Genomic DNA, 26547 nt, shown 5'->3' on the forward strand with positions numbered 1-26547 from the left:
GTTTTTTTCCTGTCCATTTCCATCCTTCTACCCACCCGTATTCCAAAAGTCTCCAATCTACGCTTATCATTTTATTTCAAGGGTCATGTTGTCGCGCCAAACTAAACCACGCTCCGTATCAAAGTTGCCCCGAGGATGAATCGTGGGCCTCTGTTTTGGTGCCGAGTGGAATGCATTAGTCAGAGGTTGCGCCATTGCTTTAGGGAAATCGGGGCCTCCTTGGTCGACCTTACGCCGGCGATACAATCGGGTAGGAAACCCCTACACGTTTGAGACCGCCAGGTGTGTAGTGAGAAGAATATCCAAGCACTGCAGGGCTTTTTTAGGTTAAATTGCAGCCAAATAGTGTGGGTCTCTAAAGTCTTCTTTACCAAATAATTTTGCTTTAACTGAAATGAGAGTCAGTGATAGAGATGACTACAATGGGTCAGTTAGCATTAAATGGATAGCATTGGATAAATCATTTTAGAAGGGATTTGATAATAATAAGAAAACGATTCCCGTTAAATATTCAAGCAACAAGTAAACATTATCTGCCAAGCTAACATTATATGTCAAGTAAACATTATCTGCATTATTAGTCAACTACCGAAGTTTAAAGATTAAAGTCGCTGAATGTCATCAAAATATTCAAAGCACATGCGAGGGGAAATGTGACGGAAAGGTTAAGAAGAAATGTTATCTTTCGCTAGCTAGGCTGATAGTATTAATAGGATCCTCAAGAGGTAATATTGATAGCCGAATTGGATCGCGTCCAGCGTTGAGGAGTTAGGCTTGTAAAACGTTGATAAGGTGAACTGCGCAGCGTATCAAAATTGTTAGAGGAGCTAGGGAGCAAAGGTTAAATTACACATTAAATTTCTGGCATGAATTGGAAGGATGTCTCTCTAGCAATGATGTTGACAATGTATAATTACCCCCATAGTACTTCGGTAGGAGATATAATTTCCATAAAATTCGAGAGAATAAATGTATAATAGATAGATTTAAGATTTCATTTCCCCCACAAACGATAAGGGGTCAGAACAAAATAACTTTTGTCCGACCACGCTAGAAGGGATACGTATTTTGCGTCTCTGGTAGTCTTGTGTGTTGCTCCCCCTCGTCACACACCCTAGCAGTGGCTTGCAAGGTACCATGTATGAATAAAAGTTTGAACGAGTCATTTTTTACCATCCCTACCCAACGTCTTGGCCATCAATTCTCTCCTCATTTTGAAAGCTTATTTACCTATCGCAATTCTTTTCATGTGTTCCTCGACCATCTTGGCCCAAAACACGTTTGAGGTAAACATAGCAGTTTCAGGCTTAAATTTGTGAAATTCCTTCATGATGAGGCTAAAAAAAGAAATTTTGCACTTCCACATAAAGTTTTAATATTTTACACGACCATGGTTTCGATGCTGCGCATCATTATCAGGTGATGAAATGTGCAGCTTCGAAACCATGGTCTTGTGAAGTATTAAATCTTTATGTGGAAGTGCAAAGTTTCTTTTTTTACCCTCTTCACGTCTGAGGTAGGTAAACTATCGCTCTAGTTTATGACCACCGTGCGTTAACGTTTAACCAGTCCTTCCTCTAAATAAGGAGTGAAATGATGACATGGCCTTTGAGTAAGGATGTTAAGGATATACACGTCGGTATGACGTAGGAAGACAGGAAATGTGGTTACGGAGAATTTAATTTGGGAATGGAATGTTAAAGACTGTGGTATAGGAGAGAACGTCAGGTAGGCGACGGAGGGTTAGTATAAAAATAGACATACTGGATGGAATGAATAGATGTGCGATGCCTACTGAATATAGGAAGGGTTAACCATAGTGTCAGCAAGTGAGGCTGATAAATGTAGCGGTGCTAAATTTGTGTACATCCAAAACTGACATACCTGTAAAACGCCGGACTTCCTTATGATATGTAATAATGTAAACATTATTCACCCTTAGAATGGCGGCAAATCCCTAGGAAACAATAGTTTACCCTTTTTCGACAGACCAGATGCTCGGCTAATATTTTAGGGGAATTTTGCAAGATTAAATAAAAGCGTGTCAAATGAGATTAAAGAGAAGAGGAAAATTTGACTGATACCGGAATGATTCCTTTGGAAACAATCAAACTCTGCTGATTAGATCACACGGGAGGGTGCCAGTCTTTACAAGGATTTTTTATATTTTTTGTTTTTACTTTTTAGTACCCTGCAAGCCACAGCTAGGGTGTGTGGCAGGGGGTGAATACACACCAGCGCTCTATTTAAATGTGCGCTCAAATTCAAATATCGCGAGTTCCATTTCCGCACCGTCATTGCATCGTAAGGTGAGATCGCGAATCCTACGAACATTCGGTAGAGGCCATATTTATTTGCTAGCAACTGCCCCTCCCCTCTCGCGGATGCGAAATACGAGATGGGGAAGTTGGATCGTCTGCATACACGTCCGAAGTAAACATCCGGAAGATCCGGAAATGCGCAATGGATCCTGGGTAATGCCGGGAAGCCCCAGGAAAGCTCGGAGATTGAACGAAACCGCGCACGCGTGCGGGCAGAGAACAGACCGCGGGCAATTAGAGAGGTGCGGAGAGATATCGCATGGAGTCTGGGGGATTCACTCGACTCCCCGTCTCTCTTTTGTGTCACCGGTGATCTCCGAGAAATACGGGTACCCTGGAACCCACTACATGGCTTGGATTTCAGTTCGGGGAGGTCAGGGTGCCCGCCCGGATATGAAACAGTCATCCTCCATTCAGCGAGTACCGAGCGAGATAGGACATACTACGGCGTCAAAATAAACTGCTGCTGAATTTCGATGAATTATAATCGTTTGAACGCAAAATTCAAGAATTGTACTTCGCATTAAAGACACTTACATTGCCAGTCTATAAATTATCTTAATTTGTTAAAAGTACGTAAATATTGACATTGCAATTCAATCATTAAGTTTTCATGCAACCCTGAAACTACCAAAAGGTTCTCTCTCAACTTCATGATCTTTTAAATTCAACTTATGAAAAAATAGGTGATCTACAACAATAGATGAATAACGATATGCACTTACGTATACCGAGCAACCGTACATTATCTCAGGAGCATTTTTGTTGAAAAAGAAGTTTCGTTTGTCAATAAGGAAAGCTTAGGGCCAAAAATGAAGTTGAAAAAAGGCATTAAAGGGACTGCGAGGTAATAAGGCATTAAAGGAAATTTAATCGAAAAAGGTCATTGGAATTGATTAGTTTTAGTTAATAAAACGAAATTCAAAGAATATTTTTTAAATTTATTTATTTAGTACCCTGAGGGCCACCACTGGGGCGTATGGCAAGAAATGATTGCACACCAGACTAACCTTGAATCAAGACATCTTTCCCTCCTAACGCGGTCGGACAAACGTCATTTTATTCTGATCCCTTATTGTTCGTGGTAAAAATGACATCTGAAATCTATCTGTTCTACACTTAATTCTCTAATTTTATTGATATGATCTCTCCTACCGTAGTACGATGGGGGTAATAATACATTTTGAACATCATTGCTAGAGAGACATCCTTCCAATTTATGCAAGAAATTTGATCTGTAATTCAACCTTCCTACCTTCAATTGAGTGATTCCCAACCTAGCTATCCTCAGATATTTTGGATACTCTACTCAGTTTATCATTACTGCGTTTTGATTGATGTTTGAGGCCGAGACTTGGTGGAAATCCATTGCGAACAGGGGTTTCACTAAATAACTTTGCAGTTTCCACATAAAAATTTTTTATGTGGAAACTGCAAAGTTATTTAGTGAAATTACTACGTTTTACTTATCTAGCTGCTCTACGCTGCCCGCGATCCAATTCGGCAATTAATCCCACTTCATGAGGATCCCATTTATACTAGACGAGTATTCTAAATGAGGCCTAAACAGCGAAAGATTACATTTTTCTTTAACTTTTTAATTACATTTACCCAGGACTCTTCCAATAAGCCTCATGATAACATCCCAGCAGAACTATTTTAGAATTTTGGAAAACGAGTAAGGAAGAATTTTGATGGTCTCATTTGTGGTATTTCCAGGAGGAAGTTGACCGGAAGCCTAGTTTATATCAGTACTTATACCATCCCAAAAAAGAGGAAAAGCTGCAGGATATGAAGACTTATCATCACACCGAGGATTGGTTTGTGGCAACTCTCCAACCTGTAACCTGTTCCAATCTCCTCATCCCCTCATAGTTCCTTGCACTGACATTTTCCATTACCTGCTTCCCAGAATTCATCCGTGGTCTTCATTTCTAATTCTTCCCATCTCCGTGTTTCCTTCAATTACGGCATTTAGAAAATTATCGTGCCTCAGCAACTGTTCGATCAATTTTCCTTTTCTTCTTACGTCCTCCATATGCTTCTCTGTCCTCCACCTTTCGCAAGTACGTGTAATTCTTCACACGCTATTTAACGCAGGAAACAAAGTTACGATTTTTGTTTGTCAATAAAAAAGAGAAAATTAGTGAGATGTCGCTCGGCACGTTAAGGCTTCCCGTTACCTTCCAGGTCATTTTATTATAATCATTCCAAAACTTCGAAACATTGATGATAAAAGAAACTACGATTTGATTTCAAATGTTTTTATAATCACACTCGACAATATGGACGTTGCGCGCACCAGTCGTTCGATCCTTTACGGAATAGTACGCTCAAAAGGAAAACAAGTGCTGTGTGGATTTTTCAGCATCTCACGAAGTGTGATTAAGATGATAACGCGCAGGATGATCCGTCGTGCAAATGGTTGTAACGAGTGATCCACCCGTTCCAGCAAACCCAACACCCGTCTCCTCGGAAAACTCCGGGTGGACAAGCATGGGACCCTGGAGTATTTCGTTTTCCAGATCGTCTGGCGTGATTTCTTTGACTCGACCCTCGCAACAAACTGAACGACATGCATTCATTCATTTCATATCCTTAACTAAAGCTTCGTCTAGGTTTCTACGTGAATCGCCCTACACTAGGGGTATGAAAAGGATATCAAGGTTTTCATAAGTATAAATCGCTGATGCCGGGAATTCGGCAACGCAAAAAAAAGTGAATCTTTCTCTCAACGGCGAATGATTCGCGGCTGTGAAAAGAAAAGAACGGCGACATGCGAGGATGAGTTTTTTCCCCCGCGTATACGGTCGCCCCATCAACTCGAATTCCTGCAGCTCCATTTCTATGTTGCCAATGCCATCGCTCTTAAGTGATGGATATTCAACAAGCCAAAGAGAAAAACTACACCTCGTATCTCGCATCATATATTTATGTGATAATTTCACCAAAAAAGAGGTTGCGAAAGGGAACAGTTCGATTTTTATTCACGGTATGATGAAATCGATGGTATAAATTTATTAAAAAATAACGAAAAACAAATGAAATACGTTGACAGGCGATTACTTTTAATTTTATTAAGTCACATTAATTTTCCAAAGTGAGGCATAAATATTTATTATTTTTTGTGTCATCATCATATCTATTTATCAAGCCTAAGAGATTGGTTTTACGAAGGATTGCACTCATTCCTTCTTATGTATAAAACCTTCATATTCACATATTTCTTCCTTGGAACGTTCTTCCTCTCTTCTACCATGCAACTCTCTAACTCTCTCTAACAGGACATCATTTCTCCAAATGACTGCGATATAGATTAAGCGGACGCATCGATATATATATTTCAAGAATCGATTTGATCCATAATCTAAATACTGACAGTGTGTATATAGCCGCCTTTGCTTACGGTGAAATTTTGTACACTGTAATACAAAATATTTTCCCGCACGGTCGCCAAAAGTTGTTCAAACGCGCATTTGGCTTTGATTTTCAGTCCCTTCGTGTGGTTTTCTCTTGAAAAAAGACTTTACAGCAAAATGTACGTCAATAAATTGGCACCATGCATTCAGTGTACACATGAAGCTTTCAGAATCTGTATTATACATACAACCAATTTTTACAGAGCGACACATATTCCAAGTTCGCGGTTCTGCCATTATTGCAGTAGTTATACTGAACGCCAAATAGTCATGGCATGAGAGAATTGTAGGTTTGAAATGAAAGAACTGGGTTACAAATCCAAATTTCCTTGAAATAGGAGGCATCAGCGATAGAGGAAGTAATCTCGGTACAGATCTGTAATCAGCCTCCTTGCCAGCGATGCCGGACAAGTATGAAACATCACTAGTTTCTCAAAACACTTCATTTAAACCAACAGGAGCACAGCCGCATCTCTACGCTATGATCTCACCCCAGTCTGTTTCAAATTAGTCATTTGTTAGGAAATACGGAAGATGCGCCATTTTTCTTGCGGTCGACCCATGTTAGAGAGTGCGTTATCTAAAAAGTACAGTCATGTCTCTTTTTATCTAAAAAGAAGAAAGAGGAAACGTATGATTAAATATGTACATATACGTCGGGGCGATTGAGTCCTTGTAAAATGTTCCGGCTCAGACCGCGTTCAAACCGTTTTATTTAGCTTCCCGTCGGCCGGTTAAGTTTGAGTGTTAGAATTTTGCAAATTCGTTATCATCTCCTCAGTGAAGAGTTGGAGGACTGAAATTTTACATAGACATCTATCTAGGATGGCAATGCAACAAAAAATGTGAATGTAGAATATAAAAGTAAACAATCAAGTATCTTCATCTTGGTGCGTACGTGCTTACGAAATAGATTTTGAATAGACGCATTTGTAGCGTTACGAGTTCATTATTGTCAGTGTATGTCCATGAATGTTTATTTAATGCGACTTATGCATGCAAAAGAGTAAACTCTAATGAAACTCTTATCATCTACCATCGACTTGTGCGGGAGCATATAACAGAATTGAATAATCAATGACTTCTCGGTGTGTTAAGTCCTCATATACATATATAATGTATATGAAGTTAGCACTAGCGGACAAAGGCAAAAAGGAAGGAATACACACACACACACATATATATATATATATATATATATATATATATATATATATATATATATTTATATATACTTTCGTAGACGTAACACGGAAGTGCCGAATAGTATATTACACAGTAACAAACAATATAGAAACACAAAAAAAGATCACTCACACGTTATTTCTTGATAATTTCGACGGAATTCTACTCCGTCTTCATCGGAAGATAGAGAAGTAATCATTACTGTATAGAGAAGTAAACATTACTTCTCTATCTTCCGATGAAGACGGAGTAGAATTCCGTCGAAATTATCAAGAAATAACGTGAGAGTGATCTTTTTTTGTGTTTCTATATTGTTTGTTACTGTGTAATATACTATTCGGCACTTCCATGTTACGTCTACGAAAGCATATATATATATATATATATATATATATATATATATATATATATATATATATATATATATATATATATATATATATATATATATATATATATATATATGTTTATAAATATCTTCGAAATGGAACGCTCTTCGGCGACGCACAAATATATAAAAACACAGATGTAGATTTTTGAAACAGAAACACAAAGAAAGGACACTCACAATATGTAGTTTTGACGTTTCGACGGCACGATTTACGATTCGTACCACTATCTGGAACGTCTGCACTCAATCCCAATTCCGCAAAACACAACCACTCTCATGGCCACAGTAGGCGTTACATCTCTCTACAACACCATTGCCCACAATGAAGGCTTAGAAGCCCTCAAATATTACCTCTCCCGACGACCCACACGTGTGGTGCAGGTCGTAGGGAGACCATCGTCCTCACCAAAAATGCTTTCCAATTGAACGACAAAATATATTTGAAAATAAAAGGCAGTGCAATGGGCAAGCGTATGGCTCCTGCATATGCCAATCTTTTTATTGGTCGACTTGAACATAACACTGCAACAAGAAACCCTCAAACTACTCTTCTGGATCCGCTATACTGATGACATTTTCCTCCTTTGGTCCCACGGACGCGAAATTTTATCCTCCTTTATTTCCTCTCTCAACTCCTCCTTCTCAGTATCTTTCACTTCATCTATATCTGACTCGAATATCACTTCCCTAGATATCGACATTCGCCTCCAGATCAATACGTTTTACACCTCAGTCCACATTAAACCGACTAATGGTCAACAATATCTTCATTTCAACAGCTGCCACCCATCTCATACAAAACGCTCCATCCCCTTCTCACACTCAGTCCGTGGCTTCCCTATCTCCATCAACATCCCCTCCCAACAGAAATACATGGACCAGCTACATGACTCTCTCAGAAAATGTGGGTACACTGAAAAACTACTGAACAGTAAAATTCTCAAACCGTCAACCCAATACACTCCTCTCCCCAAACTAAACCGCCCAAAATGCCCTAACCTTATCACCACTTTCTTCCCTTGAACCCACGAAATTAAACATTTAATCCGTGAACTCTTCCCAATTATTAATAGCAGTCAGTCCACATAACTTTTATTCCCATATTGTCCCTCCGTTTCGTGTAAACGCCCGTCGAACTTGCGAGACATCTTCAAGCCGAAAAAACCACCTGCGAGCACCCACGTCAAGAATTCTAAAATTGAAGAAGTCTTCCCTGTATTAAATATGCAGTCGCAAATCTCACATCTATATTGGTGGCTGAATCGGGTAGGGATTCTCGGATGGTTAGGGAGAAACACTGGTCGAAGGAAAGGTTGTGGGAATTTGTGTGTGAAGTGATTGGAAGAAAGTGAGGCAGAATTACAGGAGTAACGGTGATTGTTCATGTGGATGGACAAGAGGGTAATGCATTCGCCCTTGTAAAATGAAGAGCATTGTTTGCATGTCAAAAGATAGATAAGATTTTTGGTGGGACAATTAGCGTAAAAAACGATATGGGGAGGAAATGAGGGGATATGGGGAGGAAATGAGGGGATTTGGGGAGAGGGGAGCAGATCTGATAGGCGGGCATGTTTTACACCGGTAGATTGCAAGTTGGGGAAAGATGAGGAAATTTGTCAGGGGGGGGAGGGCACCAAAGGGTTTGTAGATCTCAGAATATTTCTGAGATTGGCGGGTCGTATGTATGTGAGAGAGAATCCTCATCTCTACTGCCCCAATGTAATCAAAATAGGGGAACTGTGACGGGTAGCAAATATTTGTCGGAAAAAAAATACTTTTGAGAATGAACGTAAATGCTCGCCAGGATTCCATTATATTCTCTACAGAAATTGTACGCGAGATTCCCGACGCAAACAAATGTGCGCTCAGGATCAGTTCGTATCGACATCGGGTGGAGTAGACACTCGTCACCCATAATCTAAACAATTTTCTGTCTGGTAGAGTGACGGCAATGATGAAAGGAGAATGGGGTTGAGAATCTTATCATTCTAAATTATGCAGACTCGTCGAGTGCGCACTAATGTATTTCCCGTTTTCGTCCATATAATCCAATTGCCCAGGAAATACACTTGTCCTTGCTCACCCTCAACGTCAAGGGTGATAAAGTATCTTTTCTGTGGTTCTCTGGCACATGGAAATTGCTTGAAATGATAAGGCTGACTCTGTGGATAAGGAGGCCTTACATGCTCGTATTGACCTAGAAATTCGGCGGTACCGGCTGAAGATTTGAAATTGGTGTTAAAAAACGTATTGCATGGGATGGCAATGTGAAAATGAAGTCTGCGATAGAGGAGAGAACATTATATTTAATCGAGGAAAGTGCAGGAACAGGATAGGCATTTTGGACGGGGTGAATGGAGGGAGGAAGTACACAGGGATGAAGAGGGGCTTAATGGAGTGTTGTAGGTAATTGACTGTGCTGTGAGAGAGGCAAGGGAACTATAGTTGTATCGTTACGTAGCCTCCGTCAAGCCAAAACCTCCATAAACCGGTAGATTATCAACAATATTAATAATAATATCATTATTTTAATTTGGTAGCCTACCGTTTACGCTTTGTTTTGATTGGTCATAAATTTAACACGCCTAAATTTCTTAACCTTGCCGTTAGTACTTTGATAGTTCTTCTCATACCTCTTCTATCATAATTTCCACGTGTGTATACGTCGGAAAGAAAAGGTGATAATGGTCACCCCAGTCTAACCCCTCTTCCTAACACTGCCCAGTTCGACTCCTCTTCCTCCACTAGCACCTGTGTAGTGAGATCCCGACAGGTTACGGATTAGTCAATAATAAAAACTTCAAGCTACTCCTATTTTCTGCAATGCATTCATTAATTATACCCAATTCACTCTATCAAACGCCTTTCTGAAATCTACAAAACAAACAAATACTGAACATGGTTTGTATAAAAAGTATCGGAAGAGTGTTCGGAAAAATAAATTTATTTCAGGTATAGCCACAATGCCCCAAAAATCTTCTAAGTACATCCCTTGAGCGTCGACACACTTTACCAACAACTTTTCCACTTCCGGAAGATCCTTAAGGGTGCGCGTGTCACGTGCGGGTGTCGGCCATGGTAGTGTCTTTTGAGGGAGGATTTAACTTTCGGGAATAGGGAATAGTCGGCTGGTGCCAATTTGGGACTGTATGGGGGTAGGGGAATCATCACGATGCTCTTGTAGGTCTTTGCCAGCAGACACTCGACTCTGCTCTTGGTCGTCAGTCAAGACCTTCAGAATGAGTTTAGCGCAGATCTTTTGCATCACTACATTTTCAGCGATAATGGGGTGAACTGCCATTCTATCAATACCAATACGATCTGCGATCAGTCGCACCTTTAACCGACGGTCTGAATTCTGTACTTCACGCACACGTAAGGGAAACGTTGTTACCGATATTTTTTATACAAACCTAATATATGACTCGTCTCTCTGGAATGCCGGGCATTTTCCTCGAATAGCTACACTCATTTTGGAGTTTAAAACAATATTCCGCTATGATTATAACACTCTCTTGCAGACCTGTATTGCTTTTGCCTCATTCCTTGTTCCTAAACCGTAATCCCCGACATCATTACTATCTATTTCTTCGCTCACTACGAAAATCTAATCCAACATAACTGTTCAATTTTTCATTTCGCGGACCCCGGCAATCATATCCTCCAACTGATCGTGTGCCCCATCGACATTATCTTCCCTATGGCTGCTTATTCACGTATAGACCTTAAAAAAGACCAAATTAATTACTTCTTCCGACCGCTGAAGCCTCGCCTATGCGTATATTGGTGGCCAGGACCGAGTCCCGTTGTTGCCAGGATTCATTGTCTCTATGGTACCCAGCATTACATTCTTAGGATAAATTATGATGTTGTTTACCGTTGCCTTCTTCAAACGTTTTTTCAACGTAATGCCATATTTTATTAATTTAAAAGTGAAATAAGCGTTTAAAAAATTAATTAATTTTACTCTTATAGAAGAGTATGTTTTTCCAATAATCAAAGTCAGGGAACAACAGAAAAGGAGTGCAATGAATATCTATTTGTATACTTAACACTTTCAGGCTTCAATTCGAGGAATTGTTTGATGTCCATATTAAATGGGTTTGTAATTTTCCATAGACCTCATTGAGAGGTGTATTTATTAGACCAGCCCGAACTTGGTGCATTTACAATGGGTGGTCCTGATGTGACTCTGAAGAGAAAGTTATTAAAAAAAGCTCAGAAATAGAAAAGATAAGTTGGATAAGAATTTGAAGTGAAAGAAAACAGATCGAAAAAGCTAGAATATCAAGTGAGAGCATAGGAAGTTCAATTTTCTTACTTTACATGTACTTTCAAAAACTTTTCTTCTTTCATTTTGCATCGTATCTTCTGATTACACAAGAGACAAGTCGCTGTGTCTCTCTTGATCACAGTGGAGATATACATGCATAAATAAATAAAAATATAGACTTAAACTTGTATAACTAAGAATTTAATGGTTTTTAATGACCATCCAGAGCGGCAAGTAAAGTTAATGAATGGTTATGACAGGGCATTTACTTATGAGGAGGAATCGCGTCATAGTCTCCTAGTTACTGCGCATGACCGTAGGAAATCTCTGCTAGAGAGCGGAGGAGGCATATTAGTTGCCATGAGTAGATTTACTTGACTGCCAGGAAGGTTGTTGTTTCTCAGTTATTTGATATTATAATTTTTGTGATAAAGCTATTCTTATAATAGTGTAAAAATGAACTGGTCTATGTTTTGACAAATTTCATCACACTTGGAAGTAACCAGTTGGAGATTGCGAACACTGCACTTGCACTCATTAACTGCTTGAGGATACCGCCAAAAGAGATCTTTTGAAATTTTCTGTCAACCTGATGATATCCATTAGTGATATCCATTGGTGCCAAGTTGGAACTATATGGGTGGGTGGGTGATGATTCCACATCCAAACTGTAACAGGAGAGTGATGGTTTAATATGTATTGTGTGTTGAAAGAAAATTTGGCCGGAGGGCGCCTCAGCGATGGTGGAGAGGTGTGATAGCTGAGATCCAATGCTTCCTCGACGTGTTGACGAGCTGGTATGGCGTACTTTATTTTACGGTGAAACGCATTTTACCGTCAAATACAGTTTGTGGAAAATGACAAACTCATTTAATATGGACAATTCCTATTTGATTTCGGCTGTTCCTTCAAAAATGCTCATTGGATTACATTTTGTTTATTTTTTTAGTTTTCTGCAACATTACAAGCGTTAACTCAGGCATGGCGCTCAAAATAATCATCATTTTTCATCTCAAATTCTGTAAAATCTTGGCAAAAGAGATGCTTCGTATTAATCTCTAAGAATGTACACAGGAAGGTTTCTCTGAATACCACTGTAAAAACTGGTTACTTTATGGTAAACAGTTATATTTTTATGCCTTCCCCGGTTAATGATGTCACCCTAAGCTAATGAATAGTGCGACCCTTAAAAGTCTAAGCAAGTAAAATTATTATTCCGCTGAAGTGAAACAGTTTTAAATTTGTACTAGACGGGTAACAACGTTAAAGACTGATTTCTTTGTCTGTAGAGAACCACGTTATTAGTCATTCTCGTGCTAAGCAAAGCTCACAAGGGTAGCTGTGGTACGTCTCTGTGTCAAACAAAATTCTACTTTCACCGAAAGGCAAGCAATAATAATAATTGCTCATGTTGAGTCATGTACTCAGCTTTGTGTTTACATTAAGTGGTATTGAATGAGAGGCTCGGGATAACATAATCCCGAGACGCACGTGTGAGCTTCGCGTTTTAGAAAATTGAATTCCCTTCTAAAATTCTCTTTGGAACTTCCCATTGAATGTTGTCTCAATTCCCATAAAATATCCCTTGCCATTCCACCGTTTAAATCCTAAAACTTTCTATGAATTTATACTGATAAGGGAACTGGGAACATAGGCAGGAGGGCTCACGAGTATTCTGAGCGAATCATTCGCAGGACGCCATGGGATTGTGTTTGGCGGGATACCTTTCGCAGCGGTTCGGTACAACTATCAGAATATTCCTGTACTCGGGGCACGCGTAATGGATTCGTCAAGCTGAGGACAGATTTGAACCTCGGAATTCTGTGGCTATCACGACGCCGGAACAAGGACATTGTCGCAAGGAGATAAAACAATTAAATCTAGAATCCGAGACCACACATCCGGATGGGTATCCCCATAGCACGCGTGATATTTTAAAAACTTTCAGAGCGCAAAGACGTATTCCCAGGCCGACAAGCGACCCAGGGAGACGGGGGGGAAGTCTCTCGACAATGCCGGTCACTCCCCCAACCTCCCCCCCCCAATTAGGGGCGTGCGATTGAATGACACCGCCCATTCTTCTTAAGAGAAAAGCTTGCACTACCCCGAGTGAGTGGTTTAGCCAGGGAGTATGGGGCTGTCAATGGGAGCTAAATGCCTTACCTTACACACTATCTTAGAAATTCTTCCTGAGACTGAGGAGCTTTAAAGAGCAATTATTAGAACCACTTACGGGACGTTAAGGTACCATTTCTTTTTAATCTCCGAAAAATTTTTATTCGAGCTAATATTTGCCGAGGATTAAGTGAACGTTTAGCTAACCAGAAGCTTCAGAAGCGCTATAATAAAGAATAAGAAAAAATCGGCGGAGGAAAACGCGATTAAAGAAAACTTTATGGGTGAACAAAGCAAAAACTACTCGTTTAAAAATTCATGAGTTACCGAGAGACAAGATTTATTTTTGCATTTCTAAAAACGCGCAGCCTCGCTGTGTAGTACTACGGTGACAGCACGATTTGTCCTTATAATGGTGTTTCCTTGTAAAGCCATTACGCATTAGCATACATCAATCCGTTGAACTATATTTTTTTTTAAGGTAATCTACCGGTTAAGGTAGGTTTTTCGATGGACACAACTACCAAACAAATATTTTATTACTCCTAACAAAACACAAAATCCATCATCCTACTCTATATCAGGTCCCTCTTCATCTCTGAGTACTTTCTTCCTCCCTTCATCCCGTCCAACATCCCTATCCTGTTCCTACCCTTTCCTCGTTTGCCTAACATTCTCCCCTCAATTGCAGTCTTCAACATCCCGCTGTCGGTCAAAACCCCCTTCATCCTCTTTTCCTGCCTCCATATGATTTCTCCCAAAAATCCCCTCTCTTCGCCCACCATACCAAGTACTTCCTCATTTGTTTTCTTCTCTGTCCATTTCACCTTCTCCATTCTTCTCCACACCCACATTTCAAAAGCCTCCAGTCTACGTCTATCCTCCTGCTTCAATGACCACGTTTCCGCGCCGTACATAGCTACGCTCCATATCAAAGTTTTTACGAGTCTTTTCTTAACATCCTTACTAAAAGTCCCCGTCATCAACTCCCTCCTCCTTGTGAAAGCCTCTTTGCCTAGCGCAATTCTTCTCCTTACGTCCCTACTACTTTGACCGTGTTGGTCCAAAACACTACCGAGATACGTAAACTGTTCTACCTGCTCTAGTTTTTGCCCTCCTATTTTAATGTTAAGCTTGGCCTTTTTCTTTCTAGAAAACCGCATAACCTTTGTTTTATTAATATTGATTCTCATTCCATACCTGTCGCACTGAATTTCCAATTCACTCAGCAATGCTTGCAGCCCCTTGGCTGACTGACAAACTAAAGCTTGGTCATCAGCAAACCTAACTGATTTTACGTATCCCCCGCCCACTTTCATTCCTACCTCGAGTTCTTCCCATGCCTCTTTGATCATTTCCTCTGCATACAGGTTGAACAGCAACGGTGATAATGGGCAACCCTGCCTTACACCCCTTCCTAACACTGCCCATCCTGACTCCCCGTTTCCCACCCGCACCTGAGCAGTCTGAGACATGTACAGGTTGCGGATTAGCCTCCTTTCCCTCCAATCTATTCCTATTTTCTGCAATATACTCATTAGTTTTTCCCAATTCACTCTATCAAACGCTTTTTCGAAATCTACGAAACATGCAAATACCTCCTGGTTGTGTTCTATATTCCTCTCGATTAATAATCTCATTACTGCAATGGCATCACGCGTACCTCTCCCCTTCCTAAACCCAAACTGATCATCCCCTAAGTAATTATTTGCCCTACTCTCTATCCTTTTGTTTATGATCCTGAGAACAACTTTAGCTGCGTGGGATATCAAACTAATTGTCCTATAGTCCTCACATGACGTGGCATTTACCTTTTTCGGAATCGGAACTAAAACTGCTCTCACAAAGTCTTCCGTCCAGATTCCCTCCTCATAAATGCTACGGATCAGCCCATATAACCTCTTCCTCCCACATTTTCCTAAGCATGTTGATCTATATATATCTTCGAAATGGAACGCTCTTCGGCGACGCACAAATATATAAAAACACCGATGTAGATTTTTAAACCATAGAGACACAAAGAAAGGACACTCACAATACGTTGTTTTGACGTTTCAACGGCTTGGCCGTCGTCTTCAGAAGACAACGGCCGAGCCGTCGAAACTTCAAAACAACATATTGTGAGTGTCCTTTCTTTGTGTCTCTATGGTTTAAAAATCTACATCTGTGTTAATATATATGTATGTATGTATGTATGTATGTATATATATATATATATATATATATATATATATATATATATATATATATATATATATATATATATATAAATTTAATAGGCTATCTACCGGTATAGATAATTTTTGGATGGATACAACTACCAAATATCTCGTTTCTCCCAACAAAACAGAGCCTAACAATCTATTCTACAACAAGCCCCTCTTCATCTCCGTATATTCCTGCCTCCCTTCGTCCGTTCCAACATCCCTATCCTGTTCCTGCCCTATCCTCGTTTTCCCAACATTCTCCTCTGTATCACAGTTTCCAACATCCCCTTGCCAATCAATATGCTTTGCATCCATTTTTTCTGACCCCTTATGATTTCTCCCAACAATCCCCTCTCTCGCCAAACTCAGCACATCCTCATTTTTTTTCCTTTCTGTCCACTGCACCCTGTCCATCCTTCTCCACACCGACTTCTCTTAAAAGCCTCCAATCTACGTCTATCTTCCTGCTTCAGTGACCATGTTTCCGCGCCATACATAAGTACGTTCCATAACAAATTTTTAACGAGCCTTTTCTTAGCCTCCTTACTCAAAGACCCTGTTACAATTCCATCCTCCTTTTTGCCCGACGCAATTTTACTCCATGCATCCTACTACTTCGACCATTTTGGCCCAAAACACTTCCGAGATACGTATGCTGTTCCACCTGCTCTAGTTTTTGCCCTTCACATACGCACTTACATATGCATACACACACACACGCACACTAGCTGACCCGGCGAACTTCGTACCGCCTAACATTCGATGAACAGTTTAGTTACCCCATTTATTAATCAAGAACGGCGGTACAAATTTGAATCTTATTTGGCTTGTTATAATAATTTAAGAAAAAAATTCAATGAAACAACAAAATAAGTATTACAATACTTCTCAGAAAGACATTTTCTTTTTTTAATATATATATATATATATATATATAATGGGACGGCACAATAGAACAAAAATAGAATAGCAACATTTAAAGGACACATACGGTAAATTGTTCGAGCTTTCGGCCCTCTCAGAGGCCTTCTTCAAGTGAGAGTCTCACTTGAAGAAGGCCTCTGATTGTGCCGTCCCATTATTGTGCCGCTCATGTGAGTTTTTCCATACAATCGTGATATATATATATATATATATATATATATTAATATATATAAATATAAATATATATATACACACACACTCACATTCGGGTTTATTCTCTTGAGTCAAGTACCTTCTGATATAAAACATTGTTTGTTTTGTTACAAGGCGCAAGAAAAAATAAAGCGGATGGTTTACCAGCTCATGCACATTTCACATATAGTTGACCATTGGAAAAACATAGGTTTTCTAGATTCAGACCACAAACACTTAACGATTGGCCTTGTGATTTGGTAATCCTCATCGCGAATGCAACACCTTTGGGTTGATTACTGTGTTTATGGTGTGTGTGTGTGTGTATATATATATATATATATATATATATATATATATATATATATATATATATATATATATATATATATATGTGGTGGTGTATACATATGTATATATATGTGGTGGTGTATATATATGTGTATATATATATATATGTATATATATATATATATATATATATAACTTATGTGGAAGTCTCACGGATGTGAATAATAATGTATATGAAGTTAGCGCTAGCGGACAAAAACACAAAAAATAAAAGAAAATCACACGTTTTCAACGTATAATATATATGTGTCTGTATACATGTAAAAATATATACATACATACATGAATGTATATACATATATATATATATATATATACATATATATATATATATATATATATATATATATATATATATATATATATATATATATATATATATATATACCTATACAAGGAATGACTCATTCAATAATTTAAACCGAGATCAGGCTGATGCACCAGGCCATTTGTTTAGGAAGAGACGCCAAGTTCAACAAGTTTGCTGAGGAGAAATCCTTTAATAAACAAATGCTCTACGGCTTCAGGCTTCGCCTCGTGGAAGTATTTAGCATTCTAAATAGAAGATTTAGTTTGTATCCTCAAAATTAAACAGTGGAGAAGTAAAAAATCTTTTAACATTACCTTGAACTAATGCAGTGCGTTCAAGGGAACATATCCTGCAGTTGTAAAAGCAGTGACGATGAAGTCAAAGCTCATTTTATATTGTTGGCAATTGTTAGTTTTTAGTGTCACGTGGTAACTCTACCGTCACCAACCAAACCTATCCTCGGGTTAATTACTATGTTCATATATGTATGAATGTGTATATGTATACACACAGCTACGCCTAATACTAATTGAAAAATGAAGAAAAGACTGCCTAAGCCTCGATCAGCGCGTGTATAACGGATGCCCCAAATACATTTTCTGGGGCAGACAGGTACCTTTGCACCGCCATATTGAAATATGCTTATAGCACGGCAAAGATCGCGTTTCGGCATTAGTTTAGGCCACCATGCCGATCAAGAACAAAGAGTAAATATTCTCGCCCTAAGACTCCACACACTCCGCCTCTCCTTCGGACGGATTCGCACGAATTCTCCTCATTCATACTACTAATATCTTTCGTGAATATTGCACACGCTTGATCAAAATCCTTTCAGCGTTTGCACTCACCCTAAACAAATTCATTTTTCCTGCTCTTCTTGACAAACAGTCAGTAGTTATGTTGATTTTGGGCGCTCAGCCAGCATCGCCCACATATGGGAGCGTTTAACATGCAAACATGCCTTATCCCTGCATCCGCCGTGAACAGATTCATCCGCAATTTTTATTCACAGCTTTTACGTCAAGTATTCAGAAGTAACTCACTCTCTCCATACTCTTTCAAAACCTTCTGGTCGCCGACCAACTTCAAATCAAGAAACGTGTGAATTAACCTTCATACGCACATCAAGTACTTGCTGAAGTGGCCCTTACATACCCTAACAGGCATAAAAACACACGAATCCCCCAGATTTTTTTGATGTTATCTTCGGGATTTATTCAAATAGATAAAATTATTCCCACTAGAAATAAGAATGCTTAAATTAGGCATAGTATATATTCAAAAAATAAAAATGCAGGATATGCCACAGCGGCACACTGCCATTTGTGGTCATTTCTTTCACACAAAATGGTACTTACTTTCGTACTTGATTAGTACGACGGTGTGGAGGAAGGCGTTCCTTCGACCGTTACAGCGTTTAACACTGTCCTCACTAAGCAGCCTCCCTAGGTAGAGTTATGTTATGTTCATGGTAGGTACGTTCATGCTTATGTTATGTTCATGTATAGGTCATGTCATGATACATGTTTAGATAAATTATATTAAGCATGTGACTTTTTCTCATCACGAGACCCATGATATCATTTCTATTTATAGCAGTCAGCCGGATAAGAGCGTCTCGTAGTGCGAGAGGCGTTTTCTCCATGGCACTGAAAATTGCGAGATTCTTCATAAATACATATTAGTCGAAGTCGAGCGTTATCAAATTATCAACACTGGAACTATTATCATGCGTGTTAGTTCCAAAGAATCCTTCATTGCTTCCGGATTCCCAATCATCCGAAAACACGGGGAATAATGGTTACCATAATCAAAACTTACAAGGCTGTGAGTACGAAAATGAGGGAGTGAGAGCTGAAACGTGACTAAAGGTCATTTGTTCGCTCTCAGGAATGAAAGGAATGACTCATTCAGTCATTTAAACCGAGAGCAGGTTGATGCACCAGGCCATTTTTGCCATTTGTTTTGGAAGAGATGCCGAGTTCAACAAGTTCTGCTGAGGAAAAATCCTTTAACAAACAAATGCTCTACGGCTTCAGGCTTCGCCTCGTGGAAGTATTTAGTATTCTTATCAGAAGGTTTAGCTCTTTTTCACAGAATTAAACAGCGGAAAAGTTTTTTAAAAAAATTAACATTACCTTGAACTAATGCGGTGCGTACGAGGGAACATATCTTGCAGGTATAAAAGCAGTGACGATGAAGTCAAAGCTCATTTTATACGGTTGGCAATTGTTAGTTGTTAGTGTCACGTGGTAACTACGGGCTTTTTGCCAGAGTAAACGTTTATAAGGACGTCCATGTGTCGCATGAAAATTAAGTAGACATTGATGTAGGGTAGGCACTGATTTGAGGCTTAATCTAGGCTAGAAAATGCCAAATGTGCGAAAAAATCGCTAGCACGACCCATCGTGTGATCGCAGATGGTCTCTTTCGGGTTGATGTACGTTGGGTGGGTGTTCGCTGTGCAATAGAACTTTGCCTTGGCCATGATTTAGAACCCGGCCACACAAGCCACACCGTCAAGCCATTTCCCTCCAAAGGCGTTTTCCCAAATGGTAATCGTATCACTTTCGTCCGTGAATTACATATGTAGAAACCTTATAAATATGTAACAAAAAATGAAGACGGAAACACAACGGCTAGCAGGCTGTGTAAACGATTTTACCCGACGGAGAGCACCGGGTGTGAAGGCGTGCATTCCTTCGAGCTTGGAGGAACATGACTTGAGATGCATGACACTGCACTTCATCTGCACTGGGCAGAAAATATCGAGTACGATGAATTCGTGATGGCCACGGCGGGAGTCCTCGAAGTTCACACGAAGAATTTCGGTAAAGCAAGTGTCAACGGCAAGGTAATGAGAAGAACGAGACCGAACGTCGGACAATGCCGCTATCCATGGGAGTGGAATGAAATCGGACTCGCTACTACAGGTTCTGGCCCAAAAGTAGTATGACTTTTGTTCCTGGATAGATGGAGGCCGGTAGCAGTTGGCTTCCAGCCTTTGTGGAGTGCGGATCTTTCGTTTGTAAAACCTCTATAACGTGACATCGTTACACTCCATCATGAACCGGTTATTGGAATAGCACTACGCCTTCAAATTTTGTGTGAAACTAGGCTAAACCGGGAAAGAGACTCATGACATGCTCAAGGCAGCTAATGGTGATTATTTCATGAGAGGATCGGGGGTTTTGAGAGGCACAAGTTATTTCTGGAGGGTAGAGAAGATGTTGAAGACGTCGAAAGTTCAGCCGACGCCGCAGGACGCCCTTCGACCTCAAAAAGTGAAGAAGTGGCAAGAGTGAAGATTTTGTTGGACAAGGATCACAGATAAAGTGTCCACATGGTTTCTGATGAACTTGGCACCCCTAAAAGTGATGTGCATCGACTTGTGACGGAAAACATGGGCATGAGAAAGGTGTGGACGAAGTAAGTGCCGCGAGTGCTCTCGGACGAACAAAAGGAAACTCGCACGCGGATCTGCCAATAGGTTCTCGACCATGTGAGTGAGGATCCAAATTTTTTAGACAATGCCCCACCAAACTTCTTCACCTTCCCCCGCCTCAAATCCGTGCTGAAAGGACGTCACCACGGCTCGGTGGAAGCGTTACAACAGGCCGTGACGAGGGAGCTTAGCAGCATTCCGGGCGCCACCTTCCAGAAGGCGTACAAGACGTGGAAAACCCGCTGGCAGCGGTGTGTGGATGCACAAGGATGTTACTTCGAAGACGAGTGAATGTATGAATTCTGGTAATTAATTTTTTTTTATCAACTCAGTCCTACTACTTTTGGGACAGGCCTCGTAAGTGTGTGCGAATAGTGCAGTGGCTAACGTAGAGGCCTCCCACCGATAGAAGCCGGGTTCAAATCCTGGAGACAACGAAGTGGTATCCTACTTGAGGTGCTTCGTGGAGAGCATTTTGAGTGAGTACGACGTCCGTCGGATGGAACGTTAAACCGTGGACCCCTTGGTGCCTTTCGACAAGAGTAGGCTAATGCCGACGCCGGGTTTGTTTCCACCCTTCCTTTCCCATCCATCCCTAGTGGCGCATATGAGCTTAGCTGTCGGTCGCCTGCCATATAACTACTACTAGTGTCTGTGCGACATTCACCTCACTCGTATCACTTGGTGAAATAAACGTTGTCAATCGTTACTTAAGGGAATCGTTGTATGCCTTATGAGGAAAAGAATCAAACTTCATAAATATCTTCAGACACGTTTATCGAAGTAGAATGTTTCGCCCGCTACGACATCATTGGGAAGTGTACAGCACAGCGTAAGTACCTGGTTTAAAGTGATTCCTGGTTCGAACCATTGCCCATATCGACGCCCTCTATCAAATAAGTATTGATAAGTATCCAAACAGACATTTCATTACCGATGAAAAACCTTACCGTCACGGTGCACTGGATCATGAAGTCACGAGACGCATAGCTGTGTACACATAGCTGGTTCCTGAAGTCTTTATATTCGTATGATTCAGTAAATTAAACGAGTGAAATTGTTTTTGCCATCCTCGATGAATCTGAAAATGTCGAAAACGGAAAAGGTCTAAACTATATATGCGGTATTTATCTTGTGTGCTTCCAAAACTATCAGGAAGACAAAAATTGTATTTCTTCCCGTGCCTAGAGCAGAACCTGTCTGTTTGAGTATGGTCTATAAGCCTGTGCAACGAGAAACTGCAGGTTATTACTCATCAACGACTTGCTACTGCCAAAACGGTGTAAAGGTATTTTATTGTTAAATAATTATATTTACAATATTACGAGGGTTATTTTTATGCCAGGTCTGTTTGGTAACAAACGTTTTCGTTGACGCTTAAGTTTCACTAAAAAACTACCGCAATCTTCAACAAAATCTAATATTCTACATTTCCAAGAACCTTGCAATACATTGCACCAGCTTCTTTAATCCCTCAGCAAAGAAGTTGGGAATTGAGTCAGTTGATAGCGGCGGTCTTGAGTTCCTCATCGTCTTCAAACTGTCATCCACCAAGACACTGTTTCAAGTGCAAGAAGAGGAAATAGTCGCTCCGTGCAAGGTCAAGTCATCTCCGCCTTGTCGATAGCGGCCCAAAAATGTTCCTCCACTCAACATTCTTTACATTTTGTGTCGGAGGGTAAGCATTTTCTGCACCCATCTTGCACTCAACTTATGATATCCGAGCTTTTTGCAGCGGTTGCAACAACGTGCAAAAAAAGAACTATCACGCCACGAGGTCGCTTTAACGTTGTCAACTATTGCATCCTATTTGATATGTATTTCCGTCATATCACCTTAGAATATTTTGAATATATTTGTGATTATTCTTAAAATGCCTGTCCAAAACAGGTCGCAGCCATGGGTTCTTACAGATATGAATTCTTAACATAGAATGGGCCTTTTTCATATTTTAGGGAGCATCAGTGGTATTTAAATCAAGCGCGAAGTTATCTTCAATGAGCATTTAATCCATTCAGTCCAACGCAACCACGTGCTGTCCATTTAATCGGGTTCAAATTTCAAGCCTTGTGCGTTTTTCAGCGTTAACAACAACCCTAAGCTTCCAAGTTTCAATATACTAAAAAGTAGTCTTCGATACGTAGGTGTTAAGCTTCTATAGACCTACCGAATTTAGAAGATTTCATTTTACATGTTAAGCGTCAAGAGATGACAGAAAATTTGAATGAAAACGATTAGTAGGGTTGGCCGTGCGCATTCTCAGGTGTAACTCGCTAACGGATAGAACGGTTTAGGGTTATTTCCTGCAATCTACCTCAGCTCTTTAACCTCACGAAGGACGAGGTTGCCTCTTCTTTGAGGAATTTCATGTCGGCGAAATTATTTGTGACGATATGAGGGCCAGTAGAATGTAATGCTGTAATTTCACGTACATCCAAATGAAAACAATGTAAGGATATTCAGGAGGGATAGGAACATAGGTACATATTTTACTCACCTGTGGAAAACTACTTGAGAACTCAAGGATTACCATCGGCACTAAAAATCATTCCTGCTTCAAGTTTATCAAAGCACCATGAATACAAAGTAAATAAACAATTTTTGTTTCCAGCGATACCATGGTAACCACAACGCTTAATTTCAAGCTGGAAATAGTGAGTAGGTGAAATTAATAATTTTTTAGATGCATCCAGTAAATTTATAAAGAACAACTCTGTGAAGTAAAAAACTAGAAACAACATTCAGAATGGAATATTAGATGCACCAGCTAAAAACATTAAGGGATATCAAAAATCGATCGAACTAATGGACTGTTCTATTTTTCAAAGAATTTAAATCAATTTTACAAATATCTCTGAGTGATTGGATCATATCTGACAGGAATGAATTAATTAATCAAAAGTAGAGATTTATGACGTGATAATCATGTGATCTAATGTATAGGCTCCGATTAATCAGTATGATAGAGTTTTAAGATGTGAAATACATTGGATTGGTCATATTCGTTGATTTTCGACCGATGAGTATCCACTTTTGAGGTCGACGTTGACATTCTTAACACGATGTATATACGTTCACTTGAACTCGCGAAAAACACAAACATTCCGCAAAAGTCAACACTGCCGAGTCGAGAAAATATTCGTCGCCTCAGCAGTCGACGACTATGCGACAATCGCTGGAAAAGACCCTCGTTGAAAAATGACGAAAGGAAAGGAGCTTCTGACATTTTTTTATTAGTTGCCTACCGAGCTAATATAGATCTTTGATGAACCCTGCAATGCTATCACTTAATTTCTTATTTGCACAAATAAAAAAGCACCACTACAATTCTCCTCTCTGAATTCCTGCCTTTGACTCTCCTATCCGCCACTCTCCCCTTCAACATCACAGTCTTCAACAAACTGAGGGCCGTATCAAAATTAATACACACGGACAGATGGGTTAAGTTATACATTAAATCTTTTGCATAAACTGGAATACGGTCTTTTTAACAATACTGTTACAAATGTATTATTGGCCCCATCGTACTAAGGTAGGAGAGATCCATTTAAAAAACCATAAGCATAGTAATCAACCCGAAGGTCGGTTGGGTAGGTCATGGTAGAGGTCACGCAATACTAAGCCCGACGGCGTGTGACATTCACACATCAGGGTAGAGGGGGCAAATTCCTTTCCCTCTGCCGGTTATGGTTTCCCAGGAAGATCTGGTACCCGTTTAATCACATAGCTTGAGTGAAGCTGTAGGTGCCCAGAGAGGCTTGCCCGGGAATCGAACCCGGGCCCTCCGGTCAGTAGTCCAATGCTGTACTCCTGAACTACAACAAACCCTGTGTAAGAGGATTTATATAAACAAAATTAGAGAGATTAAGTGTAGAACATATCAATTTAAGATGTTATTTTTCCCACGAACGAAAAGGGATCAGATTAACTTTATCCTAAGGGGGTAGGAGGAAAAGGTGTTTTGGGTCAAGGATAGTCTGGTGGGTAATCACCCCCTGCCATACACCCTAGTGGTGCCTCGAAGGGTACTAAATAAAACTAAAAAATAAATAAATCCCAATTTCATCACAGCATCTCAAGCATTCACTTCGAGGCAATAAGTTTGGTTGATTCCTCCATTCCACTTATGCCATATATCCGAACACCATCTCTCGAATTGGTTTCACGTCGCTGAATGTCAAGATGCATGGCGACGCAATAATGCAGACGGAGACGCAATAGAGCCGACGCCAAGGAGCTACTCTTGGTGCATGCCGCCGGCGCTCCGGACGGGACAGAAGGTCGACGGGAGGGGGCCGGATGAGGAAGAGGAACGCTTGTATGAACAGGAAAATATGAGAATGAAAGCACTGGGGTCGTGGTGCGATACGGGAGAATGCCAAATATCAGTTGGGAGGATGAAATAAGTAAGTAGGAGTAGGAGAAGAGAGAAGTCAAATGTAAACTGACAAGATAAAAGAATTATCTTCTCGGGCAAATATACACGAGAAGAACTACAGAGGAAGGAACCGCTTGGGATACGTGGACGAAATGCAAAGTGTGTAGGAAAAGGTGGAAATGAGGGAAAGGTCCCTGAGGGCGGAACCGATCTGAGAGAACTATATCAATCCAATATTAGGATTGGAGGATGCATCTGGGAGATGTCCTCCCACGCACGCCCTTGGGAAAGGTACAGTACGCGACCAACTCCACGGCCATCTGCAGCAAAAAAGATGCCTCCAGGTCTTTCTGATTTTTTTTATCCTTCGACTCCGTGGAGGAAAGGAAGAGAGTGGGGTAGGTTGGAGAGGAGGAGACGAGTGCACTCACCGCCTAGCTTGGAGGAGGCGAGCAACGCCTCCGACATCGGCGCGAATCTCAGGAGACAAGCGAAGATCACCAGCGGAGGCCATGCCCGTCTGCACGGGTGGCCCCTCTGCGTCATCCTCAACTCGAGCGGGCGGCTGGAAGCGTTGGGGGGGGGGGCGCAGTGGGGAAAGGGTACCCTCACAGGGTCGTCGATTGGAGGAGGGGGCCCCGGGAGTGAGCGGTCTCTCCTTCGGCTCGGCGCCGCTCCTCCGATTGCAGGGATTAGACGCGCGGCGATGCCTCACTCACTGACTGACATGCGATGGCGCGGCGCGGGCATTAAGAGAGCGGCTGCCGCTTCTTCCTCCCCCTCCCGCGCCCTCCGACGCGAGTGCTCGGCGCCACACTCTACGCCGCGCTTCCGCCACTGACGTAACCTGAGGGAGGTGCTGGGTTTTTTGGTCAACTGAATGAGGTTGGAGAAGTGCGGTAAATCACCCCAATTTGGATGAAAATGAAAATCTATGGGTGAGTGAAAGTTGAATGAACGCAAGTATAAACAAAATCTGCCATGCGTAAATTCAACACGGGCTACATTCCACCTTTGGCCATTTTTTTATTTCGCC

General features: G+C 40.7%; 1 protein-coding gene across 1 annotated transcript in view; it reads right to left on the reverse strand.

Annotated features, from left to right (window-relative positions):
- Window positions 1-26216, reverse strand: part of LOC139691372 (uncharacterized) — a 48130-nt gene extending 21914 nt beyond the window's left edge. Inside the window, exon 1 of the mRNA XM_071589165.1 lies at window positions 25943-26216. Coding sequence (XP_071445266.1) covers window positions 25943-26057 — 115 coding nt within the window. The 5' untranslated portion in view covers window positions 26058-26216. The remainder of the gene's footprint in view (window positions 1-25942) is intronic.
- Between the last annotated feature and the right edge of the window lie 331 nt (window positions 26217-26547).

Source organism: Hetaerina americana, unplaced genomic scaffold (genome assembly GCF_022747635.1).
Source record: "Hetaerina americana unplaced genomic scaffold, ioHetAmer1.1.p SCAF_33, whole genome shotgun sequence".
In the NCBI taxonomy this organism is placed as follows: Eukaryota; Metazoa; Arthropoda; class Insecta; order Odonata; family Calopterygidae; genus Hetaerina; species Hetaerina americana.